A 27,717-nucleotide genomic window follows, 5' to 3' on the forward strand; every position below is an offset into this window, starting at 1 on the left:
TGGTACTGATGAACCCTGAGGTCTGAATTTACTTCTGTGATTGGTAAGTTTAGTTTCAGCCTGTTTCTTTGGTTTGCCTCAAGGTGCAGATTAGCTGTAGATGAAAACTGATGGTGCAGGATTTCTGAGAAATAGTATGGTAACCTTATCCTCAGTCGCCCAGTATTTATTTTTAAAAGACCACTGAGTGCTTTACAAATAAAGTGCCCTATGAAGGCTTGACGCCAACAAAAGGATCCATCAGTGCAGATTTCGTCCTAAACCAAAGACTCAGAAAGTTATTTTCAAGGAATAAATGGTATGCCACACCGGACAGGAAAAAACAAACAAATCCTGAAGACAACTGTGCTTAGTAAGAAATACAACGTTTCTTTCACGTCCCCAGCATTAGGCTCAGGGTACGGCTATTCATGGACGTGTCCTACCTCCCCGTCTCCACGGATGGTTCACTGGAGGCCCGATGCACGCGCACGCACCCCTTCAAGGCTCCCCTGGGCCAAAGACACCATGGCAGGAAGGAGGGGGCCCAAAGGGGAGCTGTGGGGGAACAGGGGAGCGTGGGGCTTGGCCAAGAGAACCACACACCCTGAGAAGGTGGAAGGAGGCATCTGCTGTTGAAGACAGTGGGTATGTTTAGTTCACACCCTGGATCGGATTTTAAGGATACGGAAATTTACCAAAAAACTCTCAACAGCAAATGCGCATGTCAGTTATAAATAATGAAGTATTTTTAGAAACACTCTCAGAGCTACTCAGTGAAGGAACAAGGATGGCTGCCCAGGGATTTTCCCTCACTGTAGGGCGAATGCAAATGAACGGTCACAGGTGCCAGGACCCAGCCCCACTCCTGCCCCTGGCCCCAAGTGCGAATCAACATTACACGGTTTGCCGGAAGGGAAAAGGCAGACAGAGTTATTTACCCTTTACGCTAACTGTGATGTAGGGATCTATGCACTGTCCCGCATCCTTCAGGCCGATTTTCTCAATTCGGATGGTGAGTGAGGTCAGTCCTGGCTCTGACGGCAGCCTGGGTAGTAAAGTGCCTGACAAGAGAAGAGCAAAAAGTGAGCAAATCCTGGAGCAACACAGAGAAGATACAGCCTTGCCCTTAACCGACTGAGGAAGTCGCCAGACATTGTTGTGGTTTCCAAAACTCCCATTCAATGTGATCCTTTTGGACAAATATTTAATGAGATACAAAATACATCTGTACTTCCCAATTCATATTCAACACTAAAGCGTAAGATGGTCAAATCTGTTGAAGATTCAACTCACTCTGGGAAGCCCAATTACAAATTACCACATACTTAATTATACTCACGTCATACACACATTTCACACTTACTAGCACTACATAAGATATATTTCCTACTCTATATGAAGTGTCAGAAAAAGACAAAGAGCTTTTTAAACTTTTCTTATATTTTCCCAAAGTTTGAGAAGCTTAATAACAGAATCAATCAACAAATTCTTTTTCTTTTTAAGATTTTATTTGAGAGAGAGAGAGAGAGAGAGTACGCAAGCGCACAAGCAGGGGGAGCAGCAGTCAGAGGGCAGGGAGCCTAACATGGGGCTTGATCACAGGACCCTGGGATCATGACCTGAGCTGAAGGCAGACGCTTAACCAACTGAGCCACCCAGGTGCCCCAATCTTTTAATTATTAATGGAAGAAATAGCTACAATTTAATATATGTACTTAATTAAATAATTTTATAATCTAATTTCCTATTCCTTTCTGCATCCTATTCTGTCTGATCTTTTCTCTCGGAAATTAATCCTGCTGAGAACGGCATACACATTTGTATTTGAAACCCCTCTCATATCAACCAAATTTTTTAAAACTAAAAGATCACCCAGAAGAGCATTCCCTACCAAAAAACAGACCTCAAGAAATGATATTATCTACTGAGAACAGATGTGAACCAAAGCTGACTTTAATATGCACACTGTATCTCAAACTAAAGTGTCTAACATTTTTAAGGGATTTTGACATTTTTCATGTTTCTGTCCAACAATGTGTGACTCTACTTTTAATGATGAATTATTTGAAATACGTGAATCAACTTACTACCTTCAAAAGAGAACATCTTGATTAACTACAAACAGGTTTGAGGGGATTTTAGGGGGTAATGGACATGTCCTCAGATTGGATCTATCAAACTGGTGAGATGTACAACAAACACTACAAAAGTCACTGAACTGTATACACTTACAATGAGTGAATTTTATGATGGGAAAATTATTATAGAAATTCAAGAGTCTTGGGGCACTTGGGTGGCTCAGTTGGTTAAGCATCCGCTTCTGGCTCAGGTCATGATCTCAGGGTCCTGAGATCCAGCCCCGCATGGCATCGGGGCTCCCTGCTCAGTGGGGAGCCTGCTTCTCCCTTTCCTCCCCATTTGTGGTCTCTTTCATTATCTCTGTTGCTCGCTCTCTCTCAAATAAATAAATAAAGTCTTTAAAGAAAAAAAATTCAAGAGTCTTAACTGGTGATATTTGTTAAAACCTTTGGCTTATGAAAAGTTAGAAATTAGAAAATCAAAACAGGACACTCAAAGCATATTAAATACCATTTCGAAAGGACAATTATAACATTACTTTTTCACAGGAAATTAGTCTTTGACATTTTGCCATATTTCAACACATTTTCAATATTCAATGGTTTTCTTAAAAACAAAAGGTCTCTTACTGCATCCACTGTCTTTTAAAAGATTTTAATTGTGAAATCTAACAAATATTTAGAAAGGCAAATAAAACAAGCAAATGGCCTAATGAAAACTGGAAAACCAGCATCCATGCAGCCATCACTTAGGTCAAAAGATAAGCATTACCCCAGGAGCCCCCCTGTATCACCGTGCACAGTTCTTTCTAATCCCGCTCCACTACCCTGGCTTCCAAAGTGATTGCTCGAAGGCACTGTATTAATTATGTTTTGCCTCCTTTTGAACTCGAGATTGACCTGACTTGTTGCCAGTAGCTGTAGCTTGTCCATCCGCAGGACTGTGGTACCGGTGCACAGCACACGGGGTTCTCAACACCGCACAGGTGATGCGTCCGTTCTTCCGCGGACAGGCACTAGGAGTTGCGGGAACCGTGCTGCTGTAACGTTCTCGCACACAGGTTCTCGTGCATGTGTGCACACATTTGCAAAAGAGAGGGATCACCACTCCCATGGGGCGCCGTCCTCCTGCTTACCACGTGAAGACAATCTGTGTCCCAAGTGTCCATGCGGATACCCCCCTCCAGCACTGCTCCCCCTGTGCCCCGCCCCCCGGCCCCCCACGATGATTGGAGGGGTCAGACGCTTTTTAGCCAGTTTAGGTGCGGAGAAACGTCGGTCCGGTTTTCATGTGTGTTTCTCCAATGACTGACTGAGGTTGAGCTTCTTTTCATTTTAGAATGAGCATTTGGATTTCCTCTTTTCTGAAGTATCTGTTCAATTATTTTGCACATCTTTTCTAGGAATGTTCATCTTTTTCTTATTTGTAGAAATTCTCTAATATTTTGATACAAGCTTTCATTGGATATGTGTTTGTAATTAGATTCTCAGGTGGCTTATCTTTAAAAAGAAACTTTATATTGAAGGGCAACATATTAAAAAGCATATAAATTATGTTCAAATTTTAAGTACAGCCTAATGAATTTTCTCAAAGTGAACACGTCTGTGTAACCACCAGTGGATCCAGGAAAGACACTGCCAGCGTACTGGGAGCCCTCCTGTGTCTCCAGCAGACCCAAAAGAGATAACCTTTCAGGATTTCTACCACCACAGATTAGTTTTACGTGTTAAGCCCATCTCTGTTAATGGTGTCTTCTGATTATGATAAATTCTCAATGTTAACATTGCATATTTCTTAATCTCTAAATTCCTTTACAGTCACCACTTTCTGTGTACCATTCAAGTATCTTTCCCTACTCCAAGATCACAAATGTGTTTTCTTATCTTGTAGACTTACCATTTTTCCATTTGCATTTAATTCTACAATTAATTTTTGTCTTTGGTGTGTAGTAAGAGCCCAATCTCATTCTATCCAACATGGAAACCCAACTGTCCCAGCACTATTTATTTATTTATTTTTAAAGGATCTTTTTATTTATTTGAGAGAGAAAGAGAGCACAAGTGGAAGGGGCAGAGGGAGAGGAGAGAGAACCAACTTTGGGCAGGGAGCACGACACAGGGCTCAATCTCACGGCCCTGAGACAGGGGCCTGAGCCAAAACCAAGATTCAGATGCTTAATGGACTGTGCCAGCCAGGTGCCCCCACACCATGTATATAAAAGGCCATAATTTCTCCCATTGACCTGCAGTGCACCCTGATCACAAATCAAGCACAGGCTGTTCTGGGCTTCCCACTCTGCCTCACAGCACCATTTCCTACCCTCGCACCACTACCACAGTATCTTCATCACTACAGTTTTCTAAAAAGTCTTGATATTCGGTAAAACAAATTCTCCCCTCTTAACATTATTTTCCAAGAGTCAACTAGTTTTGGCCGTTTGCTTTTCCATGTAAATTATAAAAACAGCTGTCAAGTTCTTAAGAAAAAAAAAATCTATTGGCATTGCAGTGAAGTTCAAGATCAACTTTATAAATAGTCACATCTGTACAAATTGCTTCTTCCAATCCATGAACTGAAATATTCCTTTCCATTTATTAAAGACTTCTTAATTTCTCTTGATAGTTTTATTATTTTCTTCACAAAGGTCTTAATACTTCTTTTGTTGGGACTTATTGCTAGGTATTTGATATTCTATGATACCATAATAAATGTTATATTTATCTTCTAAGCAACTGTTGCTTGTTTATAGATTTAAAAAATTCTGTACTTAAGAATTGATTCTTTCAAGGAACCATGTATGCTAAACTCTCTTATTAATCCTAATTACTCACCTGTTGATTCTTTTATATGGACTACATATATATTCATAACACCTACAGATAAAGGGCGGGGATTTTCTTCTCCTAATGTTTATCTTTCGTTTTTCTTGTCCTAGTGGACTGGCTAGCACTTCCAGACAATATTAATAAAAAGAGGTAATACTGGCACTCTCATTCTTGCCTTGCTCTTGATCTGAAAAGGCAAGCTTCAATTTTTACCAGTAAGTATGATTTTGGCTCTAAGTGTCCCTAGAGAACACCTGAGATGTGTTCTGTTCTCAGGCTGCTAGACTTTTTAAAAAAGATTATTTATTTATTGGGGCACCTGGGTGGCTCAGTGGGTTAAAGCCTCTGCCTTCGGCTCAGGTCATGGTCTCAGGGTCCTGGGATCGAGCCCTGCATTGGGCTCTCTGCTCTGCAGAGAGCCTGCTTCCTCCCCTCTTTCTCTGCCTGCCTCTCTGCCTACTTGGGATCTCTCTCTCTGTCAAATAAATAAAATCTTAAAAAAAAAAAAAAATAAAAGATTATTTATTACTTTAGGAGTAGGGGAGGGGCAGAGGGAGAGGATCTCCAGCAAACTCCCCACTGAGCATGGAGCTTGATGTGGGGCTCCATCTCACAACCCTGAGATCAGGACTTGAGCTGAAATCAAGAGTCAGATCCTTACCTGACTGAGCCACCCAGGTGCCCTAGTCTGCTAGAATTTTTTTTTAAATTCAATAATAGATTTAGAATTTAATTTTTTAAAATTTATATGAGAGCGAGCAAGCATAAGCCGTGGGGAGGGACAGAAGGATAGGGAAACAGGGAACCCCATGTGGGGCTCGATCCCAAGACCCTGAGATCATACCCTGAGCCAAAGGCAGAGGCTTAACCCACTGAGCCACCCAGGTGCCCCTAGAGTTAATTTAAAACATTTTCTGCATCTATTGAGAGGACTGAGATTTTTCTCAATCTCTTAAGGTGGATCAACTCGATGTACTTTGTTTATTTAACGATATATTCTAAAAATCACTCATTAGCTCATGAAGATTTTCCTAATTGTGATCTGTAGTTTTTTATGTAACATAGTTTTTAGGCTGTTTCTAATATTTTACTATTACAAATAATACCACAATAAATAACCTGATATACGCCAGTCTTTTTTTTTTTTTCCCCATTTTATTGGAGGTGTATCCTTAGAATAAATTCCTAGAAGTGGGATGGATTGCTGGGCCTAAGAATAAAATGCCTAATTTCGTTGTTAGATATCGAATTCCCTTCGAAAAGAAATGCACCTGTTTGTATTCCCGCCAGCACTGAACGAGCATGTCCCCCGCCGCCTCAGCAACAGTAGTTTCAGTGTGTATGTCTCTCATTACACACATCTTTTCATATGTTCAAGGGCTATGTGTATGTATTTGCCTGTGTGAGTTAACTGTCCATGTCCTTTGCCCAATTTTCTAATGTGCCTGTGGCCTTGGTTGTCAGAGCTTAAAGATTTCTTACGTATTAAGGATGTTAGCTCCTTATTTGTCTTTTTCACTCTGAGTATGGCTTTTTTTTGAAAGTCAAAAGGGGACTGCTGGGGCATCTGGGTGGCTCAGTTGCTTAAACATCTGACTTGATTTTGGCTCAGGTGACTATCTCAGCATCGTGAGATTAAGCCCCTTGTTGGACTCTGCACTGAGCAAGGAGCCTGCTTAAGAGCCTCCCCCAACCCGGCAACCCCACCATGCAAGCACGTTCTCTCAAAAAAAAAAAAAAAAAAAAAAAAAGGTGGGGGGCACTGCATATGTAACTTTCAAAGCCAAGGGTAATTCTCCTTTTATGAACGATGTCTTTCCCAAGTGAATATGAAAACTGTTTCCACATTAAAGAGATAAATCACATTCTTCATTTCTAGTTTCAAAAAAACGTGTACACATAGTTAAGTCTCTATAGAGATAAATCAACACACTCATATAATAATTTTGAAATGGCTAAACCTATATTTGAGATTGATCATGTCATTCAATATGAACTTTGTTTTAAAATCTTGGAAAATTGTGTCTTGGGCTATTTTTAAATTCAGGCTCCTCTGCTTACGATTTTATTAGCTTTACTATTCAATGCTGTCAGTCAATTTTTTGGACATAAATAACAGGCTGGAAATTTATATCCTTTATTTAAATGAAATCTAACAAGCCTACCTTTATTTTTTATTTTTCAAGATGTTACTTATTTGAGAGAGAGTCAGAGAGGATGAGCGGGAAGACCGGAGATGGGAAGACCCCCCGGGGAGAGGCTCGGTCGTGGGACCCTGAGACCAAGACCTGAGCTGACGGCAGACATTTCACTGACTGAGTCACCCAGGCGTCCCTGCCAAGCCTACCTCTAGACAAATTAAATGTCATTTTAACTTAAGCCAATTATTTAACAAGTTTGTTTGCCTTATGAGTTTTTAAATTTTTGAAAAGAAGAAAGTACTTATCAAGAAAGCTAAGATTTTTTTCATCTTTTTTCTTCAAGAAAGGTTGGACAAAAGTCATTTTTAATTTTAAATGGGCAAAAAACGACTGAGTCATACATACCATATACAATACCGCATTCTTCATTAGTGATAGTGTTTATATAACTGTAGGCATTTGTCAAAACGTATAAACTACACACTAAAAATCACTCACTTATACATAAATATACATGTAAACGATATTTCAGTAAATCTGACTTTAAAAAAGTCACAACAAACTTACAACTCAATAAATTATATAAGAACAAAAGTGAACCCTGTCTGGAGGGCTCAGTTGCTTAATGATCCCAAGGTCCTGGGATCAAGCCCAGGGTTGGGCTCCCTGCTCAGCGGGGAAACCTGCTTCTCCCTCTCCTCTGCTTGTGCTCTATCTCTTGCTATCTCTCTCGCTCTCAAATAATTAAAACCTTTAAAAAAAAAAAAAAAGAACAAAGTTGACAAAAAGTCACAATTCTTAGAATCTTTTTGCCACCAAAATGCAGACACTGCCTAGGCATCACTGATTCCCTCAGGGTTGGAAGAAAAAGAAATGTTTTCCTGCTTTACAATTAAATGTCAAATGTCACCTTCCTATTTCGATGATGATTTCAGTAAATATAATTTCACATAAAAAAAGATTTTATTTATTTGAGAGACAGCGAGAAAGAGAGAGAGCATGAGCTGGGGGGATGGGGAGAGAGGAGGGAGAGGCAGACTCCCCGCTGAGCAGGGAGCCAGAGGAGAAGCTGGATCCCAGGCCCCTGGAATCATGACCTGAGCTGAAGACAGACACTTAACCGACTGGGCCACCCAGGTGCTCTACAAATTACTTAATAACACTCATATCACAAACTAAATACAGTTACTTAAACTATATGTGCTCTTTCTTAATTTTGGAAAAAAGAAATTCAGCGAAAACAAGGGTTCAGTAACTTTTCTGTATCTCTGAAATGAGCTATCACAATGCTGAATCAGAATACAAAAATCTATTTCATTTGGGCTTAATCCTATATAGCAAATAGATTTAGTTTATGGTATAAGTTTCCCTTCAACTCATCAACCCGAACCCCACAAAGATCTTAATCTGTATCACAGTTTATATCAACTACTTTAAGGATCTTATCTGCTATCAAAGTACAGCAGTGAGCAAACCACCAAGTTAGGCTGAAATTTATAGCACTGGAAACTACGTCAATTACAATATGTGGTTTGGAAAGGGAATGACAATTATTCAGTCAGTAAAACAGCAAAGTAATTTCTCTCACCAGCACAACCAACTTGAAATTTCCTACCTATATGACAAAAGTAAGAAAAATACATCGCTCTTCATAAAGCAAAGCAGATTGGAAATAATGCCCTTGCCCCAAAGAAACACAGCCTGTAATTTCCCTAGGAACCCCAGAGCGCAGGTCCTGCTACCCCCACTGAAGGGAAGGGATGGTTAGAACAACAGGTGTCATGGAATGTTCAGCATGTGACCCCGAGGGCGCTCGCAGCTTTAGCCACAGAACTGTGTTTTATCTTCACAGGAACCTGACAAGTTAGGCACTGCTATTATCCCATGTTATAAAAGAAACTGAGCTTCAGACTGGTTTAGGAAATCAGAACAAAGCCCTTCTACGAGTCACTGTCAGAGCCTAGACTCCAGCCCAAGCACCTGTTGGTTCAAGTCTATGCTGTTCCTGCTCCATAATGCCTCCTCCCTGGGGAGGATTAAAAATATCGGAATATGACTATACTTTTATTACAAAGAAAGTTATCTGGATGACACACAAATTGTGCTTAGCTCTACTATAAAGCTTCTAGGTTCTATTTCAAAATGCGTAATAATCTCGTAGCAGATTGCTCTCACACCTAAAGTGAATAAGTCTGCCAGAAATGAACACGATGCACGTGTAAGAGTGATCCAGGGACTGGGAGAGGCAAGCGACTTATCCTGGGTGCCTGCCTAGGTCATCTGCAGAAAGGGAAGATCCTCATTGAGATCTTCTGCAAATAAAAATGACGTGCCATACGTTATTTCTTTTCCTAAAACAAGATGGGAAAAAAGAGCCTTTGCTCAGTACCCACTCCCCTTGGATCCAGTCTTAATGACTACAATTGATTAATTCAAGAAGTGCTCAGAAGAGTCTACAGTAAAGAGTTACTACAGCAGGCCTGAGACTGTTATTCTCAGGTGGCAAGGCCACCCCTGGGCTAGAGTCTGGGAACTTGGATTTCTGGCATGTCCCCACCATCCCCCAGTAAGGACGGTCACTCTCGGTAAACTGTGCAAACAATATGGTTTATGCTGAGTATGCGCTTTCCTTCCGGGAGTCTGGAACTCTGGCCAGTGCTAAGCAGAGGGTGCCTATGTGATCAGCCCCTAGGAATGGTGCTGGGATGGAGTTTCGTTCTTTTTTTTCTTTTTGCAGATATGATTAGCTACTGTATTCAGTGTCCTCCAGAGAAAGAGAAGACAGACAGACAGACAGATACATAGTTTCAGTCTGAGGCCTCAGAACCAGGAGAGCCCATTGGCGCATGTTCCAGACAGAAGACCAGGAGGCCTAAGACCCAGAAAGAGCTGATGTTTCAGTTTCGAGTCCCATAGTAGACGACGACCAGTATCCCAGCTCAAAGAGGGGAGGGGAGGCCTCTTTGCCCTGCCTAGGCTTTCTGCTCCCTGGACGAAGCCCTTACGTTAGGGACAGCAATCTGCTTCATTCAGTCTTCAATTCAAATGTGAGCCTCTGGAGACACTTTCACAGACACATCCAGAGTGACATCTGGCCAGATGTCTGGGCACCCTGGGCCCTTGTCAGGCTGACATACACAATTAAACATCACCATGTCACCCCTTGTCTACTCGGCATGCATACACATCTCCTTGAGCCACACTTAAGCTCTCTATAAAGGCAATAAGAAGGCCATACTTAACGTGATACTACTGTCCTGTACACAACCCAAACCTCACTAGCCCCTTCCCCAGAGAAGAGGTGATGTTCTGTGAGCGATGTTTGTGCTTCTCCTTGCCATCCTGTAACCCAAGTACTAGAAACCATCACTGGCCATGCAGGGACTGGATGGGTGCACTCTGCCGTCAACCCTAATCACAGGAGTTGTGATATAACGGACATCCAAACGGGTCCCCTCTAGTCACTGTGGAGCAGCTGTGCCTTCCCCGGGTGCACTCGGAATCAGCCACCGTGGCCAGCATGGTAACTCCCTTCTTCGCCTGTCGATTCAGAGGCAGGAGGAGTCCAAAGTGGCCATTTGAACCTCCAGTTCGGTGCGATCATGGCTGTGGGCATGGAGTCTCTAATAGCTTCCCTCAGAGCCATTTTACACGTAGTACAACCTGCGTGACTCCACTGGGAGAGACTCAGAAGCTGCACCTGGCGGGGCAATGGGGGATGGGCTGCAGTGCGCGCTGAGGGTTGTCTGCGAATGATGAGCCACTAAGTCTGACCCCTGAAACTAACAGTACACTCTTTGTTAACAAACTCGAATTTAAATAAAATCTAAGAAAAAGAGAAAAAAAAAAAAGAAGCCCACACCTGGTTTCCTCCAGACTCCGTTCACTTGCGCACCTTTTCCCCTTGTTGACTTTGTTCTTGTCCTTGCCCAGTGCAATAAATCACAGCTGTGAAAACAACTACACGCGGAGTCCGTGAGTCCTCCTAGCAGATCACTGAATGCGGGTGGCCTTGTGCACCCAACACAGACAGTAAGATGCCTTCAGACTATACATATAAAATAGCTCCAGCCAATAACATGGCAATGAAAATTTGCTGAAGAGTGGCAAGTACCAAAATAAGTTCTAAACCCCCTAAGCTTGGATTAAGTTATGCCTGTTTTGCAATCAGTGATACTCACCGGGAACTCTAGCAGGAAAGGAATCAGGAGACCCTGCTCCGGCACCACCTTCTTCTTCATCTTCTTCGAATTCCAAATTCTCCTCTTCACCAGGTGCTAAAATTCTTCTGCACGCAAAACAGTAGACAAAAGAGTGAGCTACAAAACTAACTACCCTAGAGAGGCATCATAACTCTATTATAGATAAAGATTACATCCCAGGTAATACGATGCAGACACAAAAAATGTTGACACAAAAACGTTGACCTACTGATACTAAAGATACCAATACTGATTTAAAAAATGCGGAAATATCTGAAAAGTAGTTATAAAATAAGACAAAAAAAATAAGACAAATATTGGTGCTTCTTTATTTTACCTTAAGGGGACAGGCTGAACGTCAAATGGGAATTCCTTATTATAAGTAAGAATATTCTTTAGGACTAGAATAAAAACAGAAAGACAGACACATAAACTCTTCCATGAATCAAAATAAATTTTATTAGAAATGACTGATTTTTAGTCAATTTTACTATGCATATTAATACTTTAAAAAATTCCCACTCTCATCATCATTCAGAACCATGATGCATTTGTCCACGGAAGGTCTTAGCAAAATGAAAATATCCATAGTATATTCCAGGCACCAGTACTTTGTCAGATTTCCAAGAAAAGTAAGTTCCAGAGTCTCAGAGCCCTCACAGGGAACAAACTAAGTTGTATGTACAAGGTCCTAGGTGAGACACAGGGCAGCAGAAAAAGAGAAGCTCTCCTTCATGGAGTACCTCAATTACAAGACTGGTTCAAAGATAACCAGTTGTGGTCAGAACATTTTGGTCTATGTCCTGATTTCCCCTCAACTCCATTAAACTGGCAAAACTGAACAAAACTGGTTACAATTTCAATATACCATTTACGACAGTTTATTACAGACATACATGTATCTACACACATACATACGTAGACAAATACACAAAGAGGGATTTACCCTCAGGAGAAGTCTTCAGATAACATGGAACCCATCACCTTCTGCATCATGGTAGGGTCGGTGATTACATGCTGGTTTGTAAACTTAAAGAGAGATGTTCTATAACTCTGCCTGTGCTTAGAGAGCTGCTATGAATATGGATACCTTACAGAGTTACTAAAAGTATTGATTTATTTTTAAAAATTATTTATTTGACAAAGAGACAGGGAGAGGGGGACACAAGCAGGTGGAGAGGGGAGGAAGGAGGGGGAGGGAGAAGCAGCTTCCGGCTGGCAGGGAGCCTGACACAGGGCTCGACCCCAGGACCCTGGGATCATGACTTGAGCCGAAGGGAGACGCTTAACGGCTGAGCCACCCAGGTGCCCCTAAAAGCATGTAATTTAGAGCTTCATATGTGGGGTTACGGGTCTTCAGCAACTCCCTGCAGTTACATGAAGGTGGAGTAATGGCATTAACTGAGCAATCCGGAAAGTTCCTATGATTTTGTATTCAACTTACTTAGCCTCATTTTGGAGCACTGTAGTTTAGAGATAAAATAGCTGTGGCATATATGTTACCACCCCAAAGTAGGAAATCCCAGAGCACGTGCAATTTCGTGGTTTATCCCAACAGGAGTCCGAGGGGCACTCTTACTGAGTCCTTCGTGAGAGAGGTCTGGGACTTGGGTCTAGCTTCCATTCTTGCTCCTTCTCTCCCTCCGGCTCTCATCCTCCTCTTTCCTTTCTCGTTCTTCCGCCCAACAGATGTGCACCGAGTGCCCACATGGTTCCACTCACTGTTTTAGGTGCTAAAGATATGGCAGCGATCGAGACAGAAGGTTCTTGCTCTCATCTATGGATCTTAAGCCCCCAGTGAGGAAAAGCAGACAGTAAACAAAGCAACAGATCAACAAGGTACTGTTAGACTGTGGCCGGCATCATGAAGGACAGGATCGGTGAGTGCGTAAGCAGAGCAGAGGGACTTCGGCTAAGGTGGACAGGGCAGGCCTTTCAAAATAACTGCTGGAAAACGAGTGTGTTCCAACATAATATGGAATGAGAGGAACTGTCCCTAAGTAGCACTGGGGCAGGGCTTTCCAAGTATTAAAAAACAGGCTAGAGAGAGTGCGCCCGAGTGGCTTAGTGGGTCTAGTGTCTGCCTTCAGCTCAGGTCACGACTCCAGGGTCCTGGGGTTGAGCCTCTCCATCTGCTGCTTTGCCTACTTGTGCTCTTTCTCAAATAAATAAAATTAAAAAAAACAAAAAACAGGCTACAGGGGTAGGCCCTGGCTGGCTCAGTCTGTGGAGCATGTGACTCTTGATCTCAGGGCTGAGTCTGAGTCCCAGGTTACGTGGAGGGATTACTTAAAAATAACATCTTTGGGGGCACCTGGGTGGCTCAGTGGGTTAAGCCTCTGCCTTCAGCCCAGGTCATGATCCCAGGGTCCTGGGATCGAGTCCCGCATCGGGTTCTCTCCTCAGCAGGGAGCCTGCTTCCCTTGCTCTCTCTGCTGGCCTTTCTGCCTACTTGTGATCTCTGTCTGTCAAATAAATAAAATCTTTAAAAAAAAAAAATCTTTGTAACAACAACAACAAAGACTGAGGCAGGTACTAGTTTGGCTTGTTCAATGAATAAAACAGACTATATAACTCAAGTTTGATAAGCAAGAGAAGTCCCATAATCATGTCAGTTGTTATTATATCATTTATATAACTACTCTGAATCTGTTTCCCCAATTCTAAAACGGGAACACCACTTCCCCACTGTGCAAAGAAGTAAATTAATAGATATGAGATTGCATGGGAAATTTAAAGTCCCATATAAGTATAAGCTCACATTATTATACGGTAATTTATTCTCTCCATAGTTTTCCCTATTCAGCTGACTAGAATCCTACTATTTCAGGTCTAAGAAGTATTATTTTTAAAATTATAAAAAACATCCTTTTTTAAACCTGTGCATGACTGCTCAGTGTAAATAAACTATTAATTCAACTCAAATATCAATGAATCGCTTACACAGTATCGTGCTAGATCCTAAGAGTAGGGGAGTGGTGACAAAGAAGGCCTTGTAGCATTCACATCAGAAACAAAAGCACTGCAATGCTATTTTAGTAATAAAAGGGGGGAAAAATCAAACTTTACAACAAGTATAAAAAAATCAATTAAAAAAGTCAAACACTCTATCAGTTATTAAGAATACCTTTTGTTTCTACTGTAATACGAGAATAGGACAGTATTTCTTTTCGTAGGTACCAATGCTATGATAGGAAAGGCTTGACCTGGAACAACAGCCTCTCATTAGTTACTATTTACAATAATAGAGCATATCAGGTATTTAATTCATATCCTTTTAAAAGAAAATAACAGGTCCTTTCTCATTTTCTTTAATTATAGGTTTCTATTCTCACCAACTATGGAATAACAGAGATTCTAATGTGCTTTTACAATAGGGTTCTACTTAAAACTTATATATAGGATTTTTCTTCCACCGATGCTAGTGTTGATATTTTAGGAAGATTTAGAGAAGAGAAGCAGTTTATAATTTCCCGGAAGGTATTATCATGAGCACGGAGTCCATCATGATTTGGGGACCAAGGGGCTCACCCCGTGGCTGACATCTGATGCTGCACCCCTGCGAGGAAAAACCCAGTACTCCCTGCCCACTCTCAAGGAGCATGGACTCCCACCCTCCTGAAGGCCATACTCTAAAAATAACACAGTCAACAACGTGTGTTCTGCTTTTGTGGCTGATTTGTTTCATTTTTCTGGTGGACAAAATGAGTAAGGGCTTCCTAGCTGAAAGGTTACTTTTTTAATCATGGGAGAAGATTCCCTGAAGACATTCAACACTGTTCAACTTAAAAATTCGCCAAGATCATACGATATGCAGCCTGGGCTCTGTGGGGAAAATACAAAGATTACTGACAATCTCATTTAGGAGCAAAATGAATTTAAGTGAGCATCACACAGGGCACACTATGATGATGGACATAAAAAGTGCTCCCAAAAAGGCCAGGACGTAGAATTTAATTAGGGCTGGGAGAGCATAGAAAGCTTTCAGAGAAAGGTGGGATTTCTCTGGGGCCTATAAGGATCAGTCAATGGAAGGAACTTCACAGAGTGGTGGTGGGGGAGGTATGTTTCAGTAAGAAGTAGTATATTACCAAGGATCAACATCAGAAAATGAAATAAATAGTACTTTCAAATTCTTAGAGGTAGTACTAGTTTCAGAAAGGATTATCAAAAGACTTTGTTTTTTAACCTTAAAGGAAAAGTACATTAACAGGGACACCTGGGTGGCTCAGTTGGTTAAGCAGCTGCCTTCAGCTCAGGTCATGATCCCAGCGTCCTGGGATCGAGTCCCACATCGGGCTCCTTGCTCCGCAGGGAGCCTGCTTCTCCCTCTGACTCTGCCTTCCACTCTGTCTGCCTGTGCTTGCTCTCACTCGCTCTCTGACAAATAAATAAATAAAATCTTAAAAAAAAAAAAAAGTACATTAACAGAATAAACCAAATCCCACATGTTAATTTTCCTTTCCTTATGGTCTTAAAAGAGGCAGAAACTAGCTTGACTTAACCTGAAATATACTCATATACTGTAGAAAATGTTCAATTCTGATATAACTCAGAAGAAGTGCCTAAGCTTTGATAAATGCAAAATTACAGAGCATATCCTGAGATATAAGATACACATTTACATTCCTTTAAAAGGCAAGAGCAAATTAAAATCACCTGAAAAGATAACTAAGTATGAAGAAGGGACAGGTCCAAATGAAAGGCAGTATATAAATTCAAAATATGACAAAATAAATCCCAATATTATCTTTCCTTTCCATTCCCATCCCTAATCTTAAAAAAACAAAAACAAGCAAACAAACAAAAAAGCAAGAAATAGAAGATGAATGCAGATTTTAGTCCAAAATGCCACTCATATGTGAGTCAGTAATCTCCCAAGAGCCTGAGCTGGAAATCCCCGGTATTTAGGATTGATGCCAATATTGCACTTACAGGTAGTACAACAGAGGACAGTGGCAGGAACATGGGCTTGGGGTGGCTTAGAACCCTGGTTAAAACCCAGTTCTTGCATTTACAAGCAGTAAGACCATGAAGTTAGCAAACAGCAGCTGGTGGACATATTTGAGTGTTTGGTTCCATTAATGGGAATGGAAACCAGTAATACCATGAAAGATCCTATAAGGCAATAGGAGAAATCTGTAACACTCTGAAGTTTTATTTGGAAACACCAAACAACAACAACAACAAAATAGAAAACAATGACTAAATAGCCAAAATTTTAGTTATTCTTATCATTAAAAAAAAAATTGAACATTATAATCTTTAAAACCATTACACAACAGATATCCTCGCTGCGGCTGATCTTTTTAAAAAGCCATCAATGTGCTTTTCTTAAAATAATCATATATAATGAGTCACAAAAGACTATATGTGATAGGATTCCATTTATACAAAATGTCCAGAACAGGCAAAATCACAAGACAGAAAGTGGATTCACGGTTTCCTAGGGCTGGGAATTGAGGAGGGGGAAGCAGGTGTATGCTAAAAATAGGGCCAGGGTTTCTTCTGGGGTGATGGAAATGTGGTGGAACACAGCGAGATTCAGTACTTGTGCCTCTGCCCACTTTGCAAAGAGAACATTCATAAGAACGATAAGAAAACATTCCTCTGACAGAACATTCATGCGAACCAATAAGAAAATCTTATTTGGCACATCCTAACCACCAGAACATTTGAAGCAACTGTTTACTTCAGAAAAGCTCTCAAGACGGGACAGGAAAATGGGGACAACAAGGAACTCTTTTGCAGAGCACCACGAACAGCTGGACGGTCGTGTTCCAGGACACAGAGTATAAATGGGCCTCAGTACCTATAACTTTATACTCTCCAGTGAACGCTACTGCAACTGTTTACCAAAGTCATTACAGTCTTTATTAAAGTGATTAAAACAAAGGCTAAAATATAGGAATGAGGTAGAACCTGTAATCAATTTTTCATATTCTATAATGGTAAACAGAATAATAATTACTATAAATATTACAGGAATTATAAAAGCACAAAATATCACAGAGGACTAGGTAGGAACAGAAATGAATAAACATCTATGCTAAATAATCGTAATATCTACAACGGAGAAGTAGTTTTCTAAAGGAGTCCCACAAAACCATAAAACTTACTTGGTTCTAGCTTCTTCAGGTCCTCCAGTTTAAATTCTTCTTGAGACTGTGTGGACTGAATTTGAAATATGCATATTACATCTTTTTATTACAAAGATTTCATGATACCCTATGTCTTTTAAGTGGCAAGAACTAAATATTCAAAAAGTGCACAAAATGAAGGAATCCACTTCATGCTCTCAAAGTAGAAAATGGAAAGTCCCGGGATGCCTGGGTGGCTCAGCTGGGTAAGCATTTGCCTTCGGCACAGGTCGTGATCCCAGGGACCTGGAGCCCCACATCGGGCTACCTGCTCAGCAGGGGGCCTGCTTCTCCCTCTGCCTGCTGTTCCCCTTCTGGTGATCTCTCTCTCTGACAAATAAATAAAATCTTCTTTAAAAAAAAAAAAAAAAAAAAAAAAAAAAAAGGAAAAGAAAATGAAAAGTCCCAAACTGGTTTTTGTTTTTATATTTTAGAACATTTGATCTAAAAATAACAAAAAACTGAAGTTATATCTTTTCTGTCTACAGTTTATTAAATATGAACTAAATCTTTTAATAGTTTAACCCATGAATTCCTATTGCTAGACATAGCTTCTGAGACAATACTTTGTGTCAAAGTATTGAGACATTTTAACATTAATGCTTAAGGTTTATTAGAAAAGTTCATAATGTATTTTTCTCACATTAGAAAGCAGGGAAAAAACCGTGTTTACCTGTAAAGCTGCACTTCGTAATTCCAAGCATGTTGCAATTTTGCCTATGGTTTTCTGTAGGAAAAAGAAAAAGCATAAATACTGAATATACTGTAATTGGTAATTGTTAAAACCACGGTGTTAGTTTTTATTAGTTAGGGAGCTATACTTTTTTTCAAGTTAAATTTTACTTCTGTGTAGCATCTTGCAGATTTTAGAGAAGAGAAACGGGAAAAGGGCTAGGATAAAGAAGAGAATGTGAGTCTATCTTCTCTCCTGACCTAAAGGTACCGTGACCAATTTTAAATCAAGTTTGCTTTGATGACAGCTTTAGATTTATTTAGAGGGCAATGAAAAGGACTTCCAACATCTCCCCCCCCCAAGTTTTGTCTTCTCTTTATCTCCATTAGGTCTGAAATTCATTAAAAGATTTAAAATTTAAAATATCTGAAAGCTAGCGAAATGGTATCATTTAATTTTGATATAAGTCCAATCTTGACTTGATTATGTAGGTAATATGCAGCAAAATCAATACTTGTGATGAATGGTGGCGAGCTTTATAGCTTTCCTGCCTTAGATGAGCTATAAGAGGAGTATAAATGATAGGGTATAGTCCTTGCTTTTAACAAGCTCAAGTTCTATTATGTGACATGAGACTCTACAAAATCACTGTCATATAAAGAAGAGATACTTGATTCTTATAAGCTTTAGCGAAGTGAAGCACTACATACGTTCTGAAAAAGAGTGCAAGATTCTGCGTTAGAACTCGAGCCCCGGTGCCGGGGAGGATTTATAAAATGGAAGAGTTTGGAAAACTGTCACGGTTCAGTTATCCTGAATCTCAAAGTGAAAGTAGAGGGATATAGGTTTGAAAGTGAAGAGTGACTGAGGGAGTGATTGTGTGTGTGTGTGTGTGTGCGCGTGCGCGAGAGAGAGAGAGAGAGAGAGAGAGAGAGAGAGGGAGAGAGAGAGAAGGCGTGCATGCGCACGCCGGGGACAGCAGAGGTCTTTCTGAAGGGAACCTTCCATGACTAGCTGAGGAATCGGTTATAACTTCAGCAATAAATCGCACAGAAGTTTTTGAATAGAAGAATGCCGATCAGATTTGACCTTTAGGAAGACGATTAGGGCAACGACCCCCATAGGCTGGGGGAGAAATGGGAAGAGACCACAGGCAAGAGCGGTCAGGCTACTCCGGCTGTCCAGGTACCCATGAATCAGAACAAGAACATGACTGACTGGAGCGGAAGTAAAGAAGAGGCCCCACAGAAGAAACTTCGACAAGAGCAGGCAGCTGAATTAGGCCTATTGACATTTTTAAGTCCTTCCAGAAAAGGGTATTTCTTATGCTTTTTTTAAGAATATATCCAGACCATAAAAGTGAAGTATTTATGTACAATATTTGTGATGCCTTCACCACAGAAACACTCTTGGGAAAAAAATGAAATCTTTTTTCTACATGTACTGATCACTTGCGAAAGTTTATTAGTAAATTGGATTTCCACTTGCTTTATCAGATAAATGAGGAGCACAGAGGAGCAGCAGGTACTGTCCTGGCCCCTGGTACTCAGGCGAGTGGGCCCTACGCAATCACCTTATCGACAACCAACAGCTGGTATAGCCGACTCCCACCTTTCCTGACCAACACAGGACCCTTGACCAAGGAACAAGTAACACTCCAACTATCTCCACAACCTTTAAAAATTTTCTTTTAAGCCCAATATCACTATTTAGAAAATACCCAACTTTATTATGAAATCTTACATTTAAAGATTACATTTAAATTTCATAACTTCAAAAGGACTCAAGATATCTCATATTTATTTTCTCTCTCAAACAGCTAATGCACAGGAACCAGCAATAGTCTTTTCTACATCAAATCTAATATCTCACTGTTGTTTAAACATACCACTCAACTCTGACAAAACTAGGTGATTTAAGTATGTATAAATAAAATTAATGTTTTATTTGTATATATGTATAAAAACATAAAAATACATATAATAATAGAGTAGTGGCTAACAGCTATTGAGTACTCAAGTTCTCCTAAGGGATTTATAAGCATTAATTCATGTAATCCTCATTATAACCCTGAGTTAGAGACTATCATTTTATTGATGTGAAAACTGAAGAGAGGGGCGCCTGGGTGGCTCAGTGGTTAAGCCGCTGCCTTCGGCTCAGGTCATGATCTCAGGGTCCTGGGATCGAGTCCCGCATCGGGCTCTCTGCTCAGCCTGCCTCTCCATCTACTTGTGATTTCTCTCTGTCAAATAAATAAATAAAATCTTAAAAAAAAAAAAAAAAAAAAAAAAAAGAAAACTGAAGAGAGGTTAAGCAACTTGCACTAGACATCCATGTCTTCTAGACATATAATAGTCGTATGTACAATAAAGCGATATACTTGTGTTAATATCATTTGGCCATACTTTTTAGGTTTTTTTAAAAATGCTTTTGAGGAAAGATTCTGTATTAAGTGAGATGTATCAATGAATGGGTCTTTAGAAATATTAGTTAACTCCCTTTCTTCCATTTGGTTTAAAATCCATTTGATTTGAGGCTGTTAACATTTAAGGTAAAATGCAGTTGAACAATTACGATTCCGCTAATAACCTATTTTAAATTTAAACATTTCTGCAAGTTTAGCAGAACCAACAGCTCTTTACACAGAATCTACTGAACCGTGGCAAAATACCAACAGGCCTTATTCATAACTACTTTAAGGGACCACACCCAACATCAGTATTAAAAAGGGAGCAAAGCACTATCATTTTCAGCTGCAGCAATGACTTTTAAAACATGTAGCATTTATTGATGTCAAAATCAAGTGCTTGCTACTGTAACCGTGTCACCTTTCTTAGAAACAAATGGTCAGGAAAAACGATGAAGCAGCACAAGGTCACTTATGTCCCCATATAAGTACTATTAACTAATGTACATTAAGACTAAGCACTGAAGGTAAATGAAGCTTAGTTTTAAAAGATTTAAATTATTAGCGCCTCATTCAAATTAACTGCTCATGCCTAATATGGTACAGAAATGGAAAATGTCCTCGTTTTCAGGATATTGGCTATTTTGTCAATGGTAGGGAAATTAGTAAAAAGAGCAGGTAAGGAGAAGATGGCATAAAAACAGACAAAGAGCCGAGTTAATTTTGCTTAAACTTATTCAATTTACATATGGAAAAAGAAGTCTAAAAAATACACATGAAGTAGAGCAGTCTCCGTCCAGACCTGATTTTTTTATTTAAACAGCCAGTCGTCTACCCTCCAGCCAGAGGGAGGCTGGGTGGGAGGAAAAGGGGCAGGCGGGGGATCGGTGGGAAGGGGGAAGGGGGACCCTATGAAATAGGAAACAAGCCCTTAGTGCTGGAACTCTCATTACTACAAATTCGATTCAAAACAGGGAAAAACTTTCTAAGCATCATGAGACAGGATGTTCTATTCTGCCCAGAAACTTACATGAGAAAATCTACGACACCGAAGTAGGGAATTTAATGGAATGAAAGCTTTTGGCAGCTATTCTTTGGCCACTAAACTCAGTTGTTATAATGACAAAACTATTGAGGGTTGAAATGGAAGCTAAGTCAACGAATTGTGAGGGAGGATCAAACAGGAATCCTAAACTTTCTCACTTTCCACCAGAAATCTTTGAGAATATTATGAATAGCAAATCCACATGAAGATTAAAATCACTAATTAATAAAGTTTAAAGAGATCAGTAGTTCTGCTCTAGAGTTTAGATTTAAAATAAATACCAAGATACATATACTATTTTCTCAAAAATTAATATTTCTTTGATCTTAAATAATTTATATGGATACATATCAATAACCTAAGCGCCAACAAAGCATTTATTCATCAACTATTTTTTAAAAGCTTATTGTGAGCCAGACAGTAAAAAGTCTCATAAAGAAATATTGGTTGTTTTCTAGAAAAATTTTTTGTAGTCCCAGAAACTATGAATGGTTAGCATAATTCTAAGATTTGTCACTGCTGTAAAAACAGTGAGAATAGCAAAAAGCATAAAAAATACAATTCAAAATAGAAAACATAAAGAACAATTTTGCTGAGAATAATATAACATATATTCTGCATCTTCCCCGTTTTTGAGGAAAACGCACTTGGGTTTCTTCTTCTTTGGCCTTTGGCTAATGTGCCAGGTCTGGCATTCAATTAATTTTGCAGACCTAACAGTTGGTTTCGAAATCTCCTATAACATGTTCTTCAGAACATTAGACCCAATGAAGTGTTCTATAAGGGGAGGGGGGAGCCTCCAAAAGCAAACAAATCTAAGAAACACTCCATTACCAAAGTCTTTAAAAAAAAATTCAACATATACATTAGCATATTAAAAGCCCTGACAAATCACAGACTCTCTGTTCAAATAACATCTATTCATTTTTCAGAGGCAGTGTTCCCCCAAATCATCTGGGAAATCTTTGTTTCCTAATCATTAACTTGGAGCCTCTAACTTTTTCCTTGTGTGATATTCAAAAATAAGGTCTATAGGTCAGTATGAGTTTTTTGGCCCATTGTGAATGTTTCACCTGCATTTTTAAAGAAAATTAAATTTGTAAATGCATTTAACTTGCCTTATGTTCCTAATGTAGTACGGAATGATTTGGGGGTCCTTCTCCAAGCTCAAGGAATAGGCAGGCACAAGCTCTCTCTCTAGTCACGAGCAGGAGCCACAAATGCTCCCTACGCAGGTATTATAAATAAGAAATACCTCCAAAATCAGGCCTCCAGGAAAGGAAGAGGTACAGAAAACTTCAAAGGTATAAGTCATTAGAAGATAGAGTGAAGATCATGTAGGGTTATCTAATCCCTCATTTCATATGTAAGGAAATTAGGGCCGGGGGACAGAGCCCCGATTCAAGACCAAGTCGTCTGACTCCAGATCTCAGGCTTTTCCCCTAGGTCAAGCTCCCCAGGCCTTATGGGGTATAAGATCCGTGGGTCTGTATAAACTAAAAACAAGGCAGCATCAGTGGCTGCTGAGGAAGTTATAAATTAAAGAATAAAGAACATTATCAAACATCAGGTTGCTTCAGACTTAGAAAGTTAAAGAAAACTAAGAAAAAGTTTATTTTTTCTTGTTAGTTTAATCATTGTACGACAAAGCTCATTTCTTGACAGCATTTAAAAAATTTTGCTTTGTTTCAAGTGAACTCACCTACTATTTGAGGTCACGTGGCTCAGAGGTCCTAAGGTACTGATGACAAAGCATGGAAGTAACACCAGGCAAACAGGTGATTCAAGTATTGGTGGAGGCGGGATCATTAAACTTTAAAAAAATCCCCTAGGCTTTCATCTGTTTCCATATTCATAAGTTTGTCAGCTATTAATTTGCATACTCAAATATTTGAGATTGTTTCAAATTAATTTTGTGATGTCAGCTGATCACTTTTTGTTTTTTAAAGATTTTATTTATTTATTTGACAGAGAGAGTGAGCACAGGCAGAGAGAGTGGCAGGCAGAGGCAGAGGGAGAAGCAGGCTCCCTGCTGAGCAAGGAGCCCAGATGTGGGACTCGATCCCAGGAGGCTGGGATTATGACCTGAGCCAAAGGCAACCGCTTAACCAACTGAGCCACCCAGGCGTCCCAGCAGATCACTTTCTAATCAATTTCTAGAGTTTACATATTTTATAGAGGAGATAAAGCATGTAGTCTTTGTTCCTTTCCTTAAGCAAACAAATCATTTCCTCTGTAACAATTAAACCTAAGTTTCCTAAATCTACTGCATACATTAACAACTGTAAAGGAAAAAAGAAAAATGCACCAGTAAATTGGAATAACGTGTTTTCTAAATACAAAAAAAACATATAGGTGATGTAGATACTAAGTATTTTTAAGATGCAAATATACTGACTTATGTAAGAAATACCCTAACCCTAATCTTTGGTGTTTTTATCTGTTCAAACGCCTATACGTAAGAGTCAAATGAAATAGGAAAAGGACTGAAATAAATTTTAGACTTTCTTAAAATGCACACAGAAAACCACTCCCACTCCTTGTACAGAAAAAGGATTAATAAAAACAAATTAAGTCACTACAGTTTTCAGTGTCTTTTCTTAAGAGATGGAAAAACTGACAACAGTAATTTTTTTCATTATCTACAAGATTAAAATTTGACTTAACACTAGATACTCTGCGCCAGGAAAAAATGGGACTTGCTTCTTCCTGTTTCTTCTCACTCTCTGAAAGCAAAGCTTCTTAAAGTATCCCACTTTTTATAATCTCTAAAAGTCCAGGGCACCGACTCCAACATGTTAAAATCTTAATTCAAAGGTACCACTGAGACATCTTGCAACTTTATGCATTTATTTTGCTGATGGATTCTTATGCCAAATTCCTGACTTGAACTATTTTTAAAAAATTATTATTTTATTATCAATTTTTTTTTCAGTGATGGCTTTTGGGGGATTTTTTTTCCCCCCCTTAGCTTTGTGTTTGTTTTGAGAGGAAGAAGAGGGGTTAAGAAAATTCAGAGTTAAAAAAGTATTGAAGTTGGACAGAATTACTCACAGTCAAACTTGAGCCTCTGGAATCTACCCCTCTCCCAAAGAGTGTAGATAGCCTCCACTGAAGTTTAAGTCTGAATGGCTGAATCGAGAAATTCATCAAGTGAGAAAGTCACTAACTGGTAAATCATGTGTTACCTCAGCGATCACTCTATGTTCCCCAAAGCATAATAATGTCATTTTTTGTACTTAAGTATAAGTTTCTGTTGGTTTTGCTTAATGGCTTGAAAGACAGAATCTTTTTCATTTGGAATCTGATAATATGTAGAGATTATTTTATAGTACCTTCTGTTCTTCTGTGAATTCGGAATTATTGTGTTGAGCTTGGGCCTCTTTTTGTAGATGTCTTGCTAATCTGTAAGAAGAAAACAATACATTCTTCAGAATTGAAGGAAAGCAAACTATCTCAATAATGAAATAATTTAAATCTTTTAAAAGAGACAATGAAGTACAATAATATGTTGCTGTGCTTTCAAAGTCTAAATCTACATTATTTTTAGAATCAAACTCTATACAACAAAAATGAAAATAAGATATAGTACTTTTGGGGCGCCTGGGTGGTTCAGCCCCGCATCAAGCTCCCTGCTTGGTGGGAAGCCTGTTTCTCCGTCTCACACTCCCCCGCTTGTGTTCCCTCTCTCCCTGCCTCTTTCTCTTTGTCAAATAAATAAATAAGATCTAAAAAAAAAAAGATATAATACTTTTTATACCATTGCACTGGGACAAATTTCAGCTCTAGGCAGTAAAAACAGAATCTTAGAGCTGGAAAGAATCTCAAGTGGCAACTAATCCAACTTTCTTCAGTATGCATGAATTTCTTCTTTAACAAGCCAATAAGCAGTTGTCCAGATTTTGCTTAGACACTTCCAGTGAGCACCAGTCATAGTACCAGCCAGAGACACTTTATCAGTCTATCATTAATTTGCTGATAAGATTAGTCCAAATAACAGCCATGACAAAATGATAAGTCTATTAAATTATGCTTTTCAAAATATTTTTCATGAAAAATAAAGAAAATCTTCCACCAATCAGACATGAAAATCATTGTTTTTTCCAATTATCATTCTTAAAAATAGCAGCTAGGCCTTGGATAAGTTTTCAAGGATGGATCTTGAAACTCAACAGTAAGGATCCAAAGCTTGCTCTCTCTCCCTCTCTCTCTTTTTAAAAAAGATTTATTTATTTTGACAGAGAGAGAGAGAAAGCGAGAGCATGCAAGGGGAGGGGCAGAGGGAGAAGCAGGTTCCCCAGCAGGCAAGGAGCCCAATGCCGGGACTCCATCCCAGGACCCTGGTATCCTGACCTGAGCTGAAGGCAGACACTTAACTGACTGACCCACTCAGGCATCCCCAAAGCTCTTCCTGAGACAATAAAAACTAAAAGACTGACTCTTACAATGAAACAATAAAAGGACAGGTAACTTAATTTAAAAATGGAAAAAGAATTTGAACTTTAAAAAAAAAAAAGATTTATTTATTTATTTTAGAGAGAATGAGAGAGACTGAGAAAGCGCGAGCTAGGGAGAGGCACAGGGAGAAGCGGACTCCCCTCTGAGCGTACAGCCTGACTCCGTGCTCGATCTCATGACCCTGAGATCATGCCCTGAGCCAAACCAAGAGTCAGACACTTAACCGACTAAACTACACAGGTGCCCCCTGAACATTTTTCCAAAGAAGATACAAAAATGGTCAATACGCACATGAATATCATATCATTAGTCATTAGGGAAATACAAATCAAATACAAATACAAAATACAACGAAATACAAAATACAAATCAAAACCGCAATGAGATACCACCTCATATCCACTAGAATGGGTACAATTTCTAAAAAGAGAGAAAAAAAAATAATGGTGTTGGCAAAGATATGGAAAATCTGGAACCTTCATACAGTGCTGGTAGGAATGTAAAATGATGCAGTCGCTGTGGAAAACAGTTTGGCAGTTCCTCAAAAGTTAAACATAGAGTTACCATACATAAAACCCAGCAATTTCAAAATTCTAGGTATAGTCCAAGAATTGAAAACATGCTCACACAAAAAAACCTACACACGGACGCTCAAACTGGAAACACCCATAATGTCTATCAACTTGCAGAATGAATCAATAAAATGTAGTGCATCCACTCAACGAAATACGATTTGGTGGCAAGAGGAATGAAGATTGAAACATGCTACAACACGGATGACCCACAAAAACATTATGCTAAATGAAAGAAGCCAGATGCAAAAAAAAAAAAAAAAAATCACATATGATTCCATTTACACAAAATGTCCAGAATGGGTAAGTCCCCAGAGACAGCAGATTTGCGGTTGCCAGGGGCTGGGGTAAGGAAGGAATTGAGAGCGACTGATAGCAGGTATGGGGTTTGAGGGTGATGGAAATGTTCTGAGACGAGATTTTGGTGACGGCTTCATAACCATGCAGAGCCAAAGAAGGCTCTGGGAATATACTAGAGTCACCAAATGGTACAACTTTACAATGAGAGATCTTATGTGATATTTATCTCAATTTTTAGAAATTTTAGAAATCGAGAGATTCTTTGGTGAAACACTTTGTAACTGGCAAAAGAAGTTAAAAATCGTAATTCTCAAGCATACTATACCATTCTGGGTGGGGAATAAAACCAAGAGTGCAAAGAGTAGCAAGCATTAGATTTCCTACCAAGCCCACTGCAAGACAGTTCACTGAGTTTCCAAAAAATATTCTTAGATGAGAGTTCTATTCTATGCAATCATGCCTTCAGAGTTCAGGTGTAAAGTTCATTATATTTGATGGCATCCATCCGATCTAACTCCTACCAAAAATTATTGACATTTGCCAAGAATCACTCCATTATGTTACTTAAACTGCTTCTATCCATTTATTTATTGTACCTCAAAGGTAGAACCCCCATAATATTATCCTATGGTGTCATGTAGAGACCCTCTCTTCGTGGATTCTACACAGAAAAAAACACAAAAACAGAAACAGCCATTATTCTTGTCCTTGCTCTGCACTTGATTTCTAATTCTTGGTGGCCTACCACTTATATGAAGTTCTCTTTTAGGAATTATAGTCTCTATTTAATGATGTCAACTATATATCTCCAATATCAGGGAAGTTATAATGTGGCACAGTTTCTTTATTGGAATAGTTCTACATACCGTATGCTAATAGTGACTGTTAACTTA

At 39.5% G+C, this 27,717-nt stretch overlaps 1 protein-coding gene across 1 annotated transcript in view; it reads right to left on the minus strand.

The window, feature by feature from the left end:
- The window catches only part of AIDA (axin interactor, dorsalization associated), a 37,792-nt gene that overhangs the window by 4,868 nt on the left and 5,207 nt on the right, over positions 1–27,717 (minus strand). The window contains exons 2-7 of the mRNA XM_059413387.1: positions 24,830–24,899; positions 18,043–18,096; positions 17,349–17,403; positions 11,567–11,630; positions 11,209–11,315; positions 921–1,043 (exon numbers count right to left, since the gene is read on the minus strand). Coding sequence (XP_059269370.1) covers positions 921–1,043; positions 11,209–11,315; positions 11,567–11,630; positions 17,349–17,403; positions 18,043–18,096; positions 24,830–24,899 — 473 coding nt within the window. The remainder of the gene's footprint in view (positions 1–920; positions 1,044–11,208; positions 11,316–11,566; positions 11,631–17,348; positions 17,404–18,042; positions 18,097–24,829; positions 24,900–27,717) is intronic.

The sequence above is a fragment of the Mustela nigripes genome, chromosome 10, assembly GCF_022355385.1.
Source record: "Mustela nigripes isolate SB6536 chromosome 10, MUSNIG.SB6536, whole genome shotgun sequence".
Lineage (NCBI taxonomy): Eukaryota > Metazoa > Chordata > Mammalia > Carnivora > Mustelidae > Mustela > Mustela nigripes.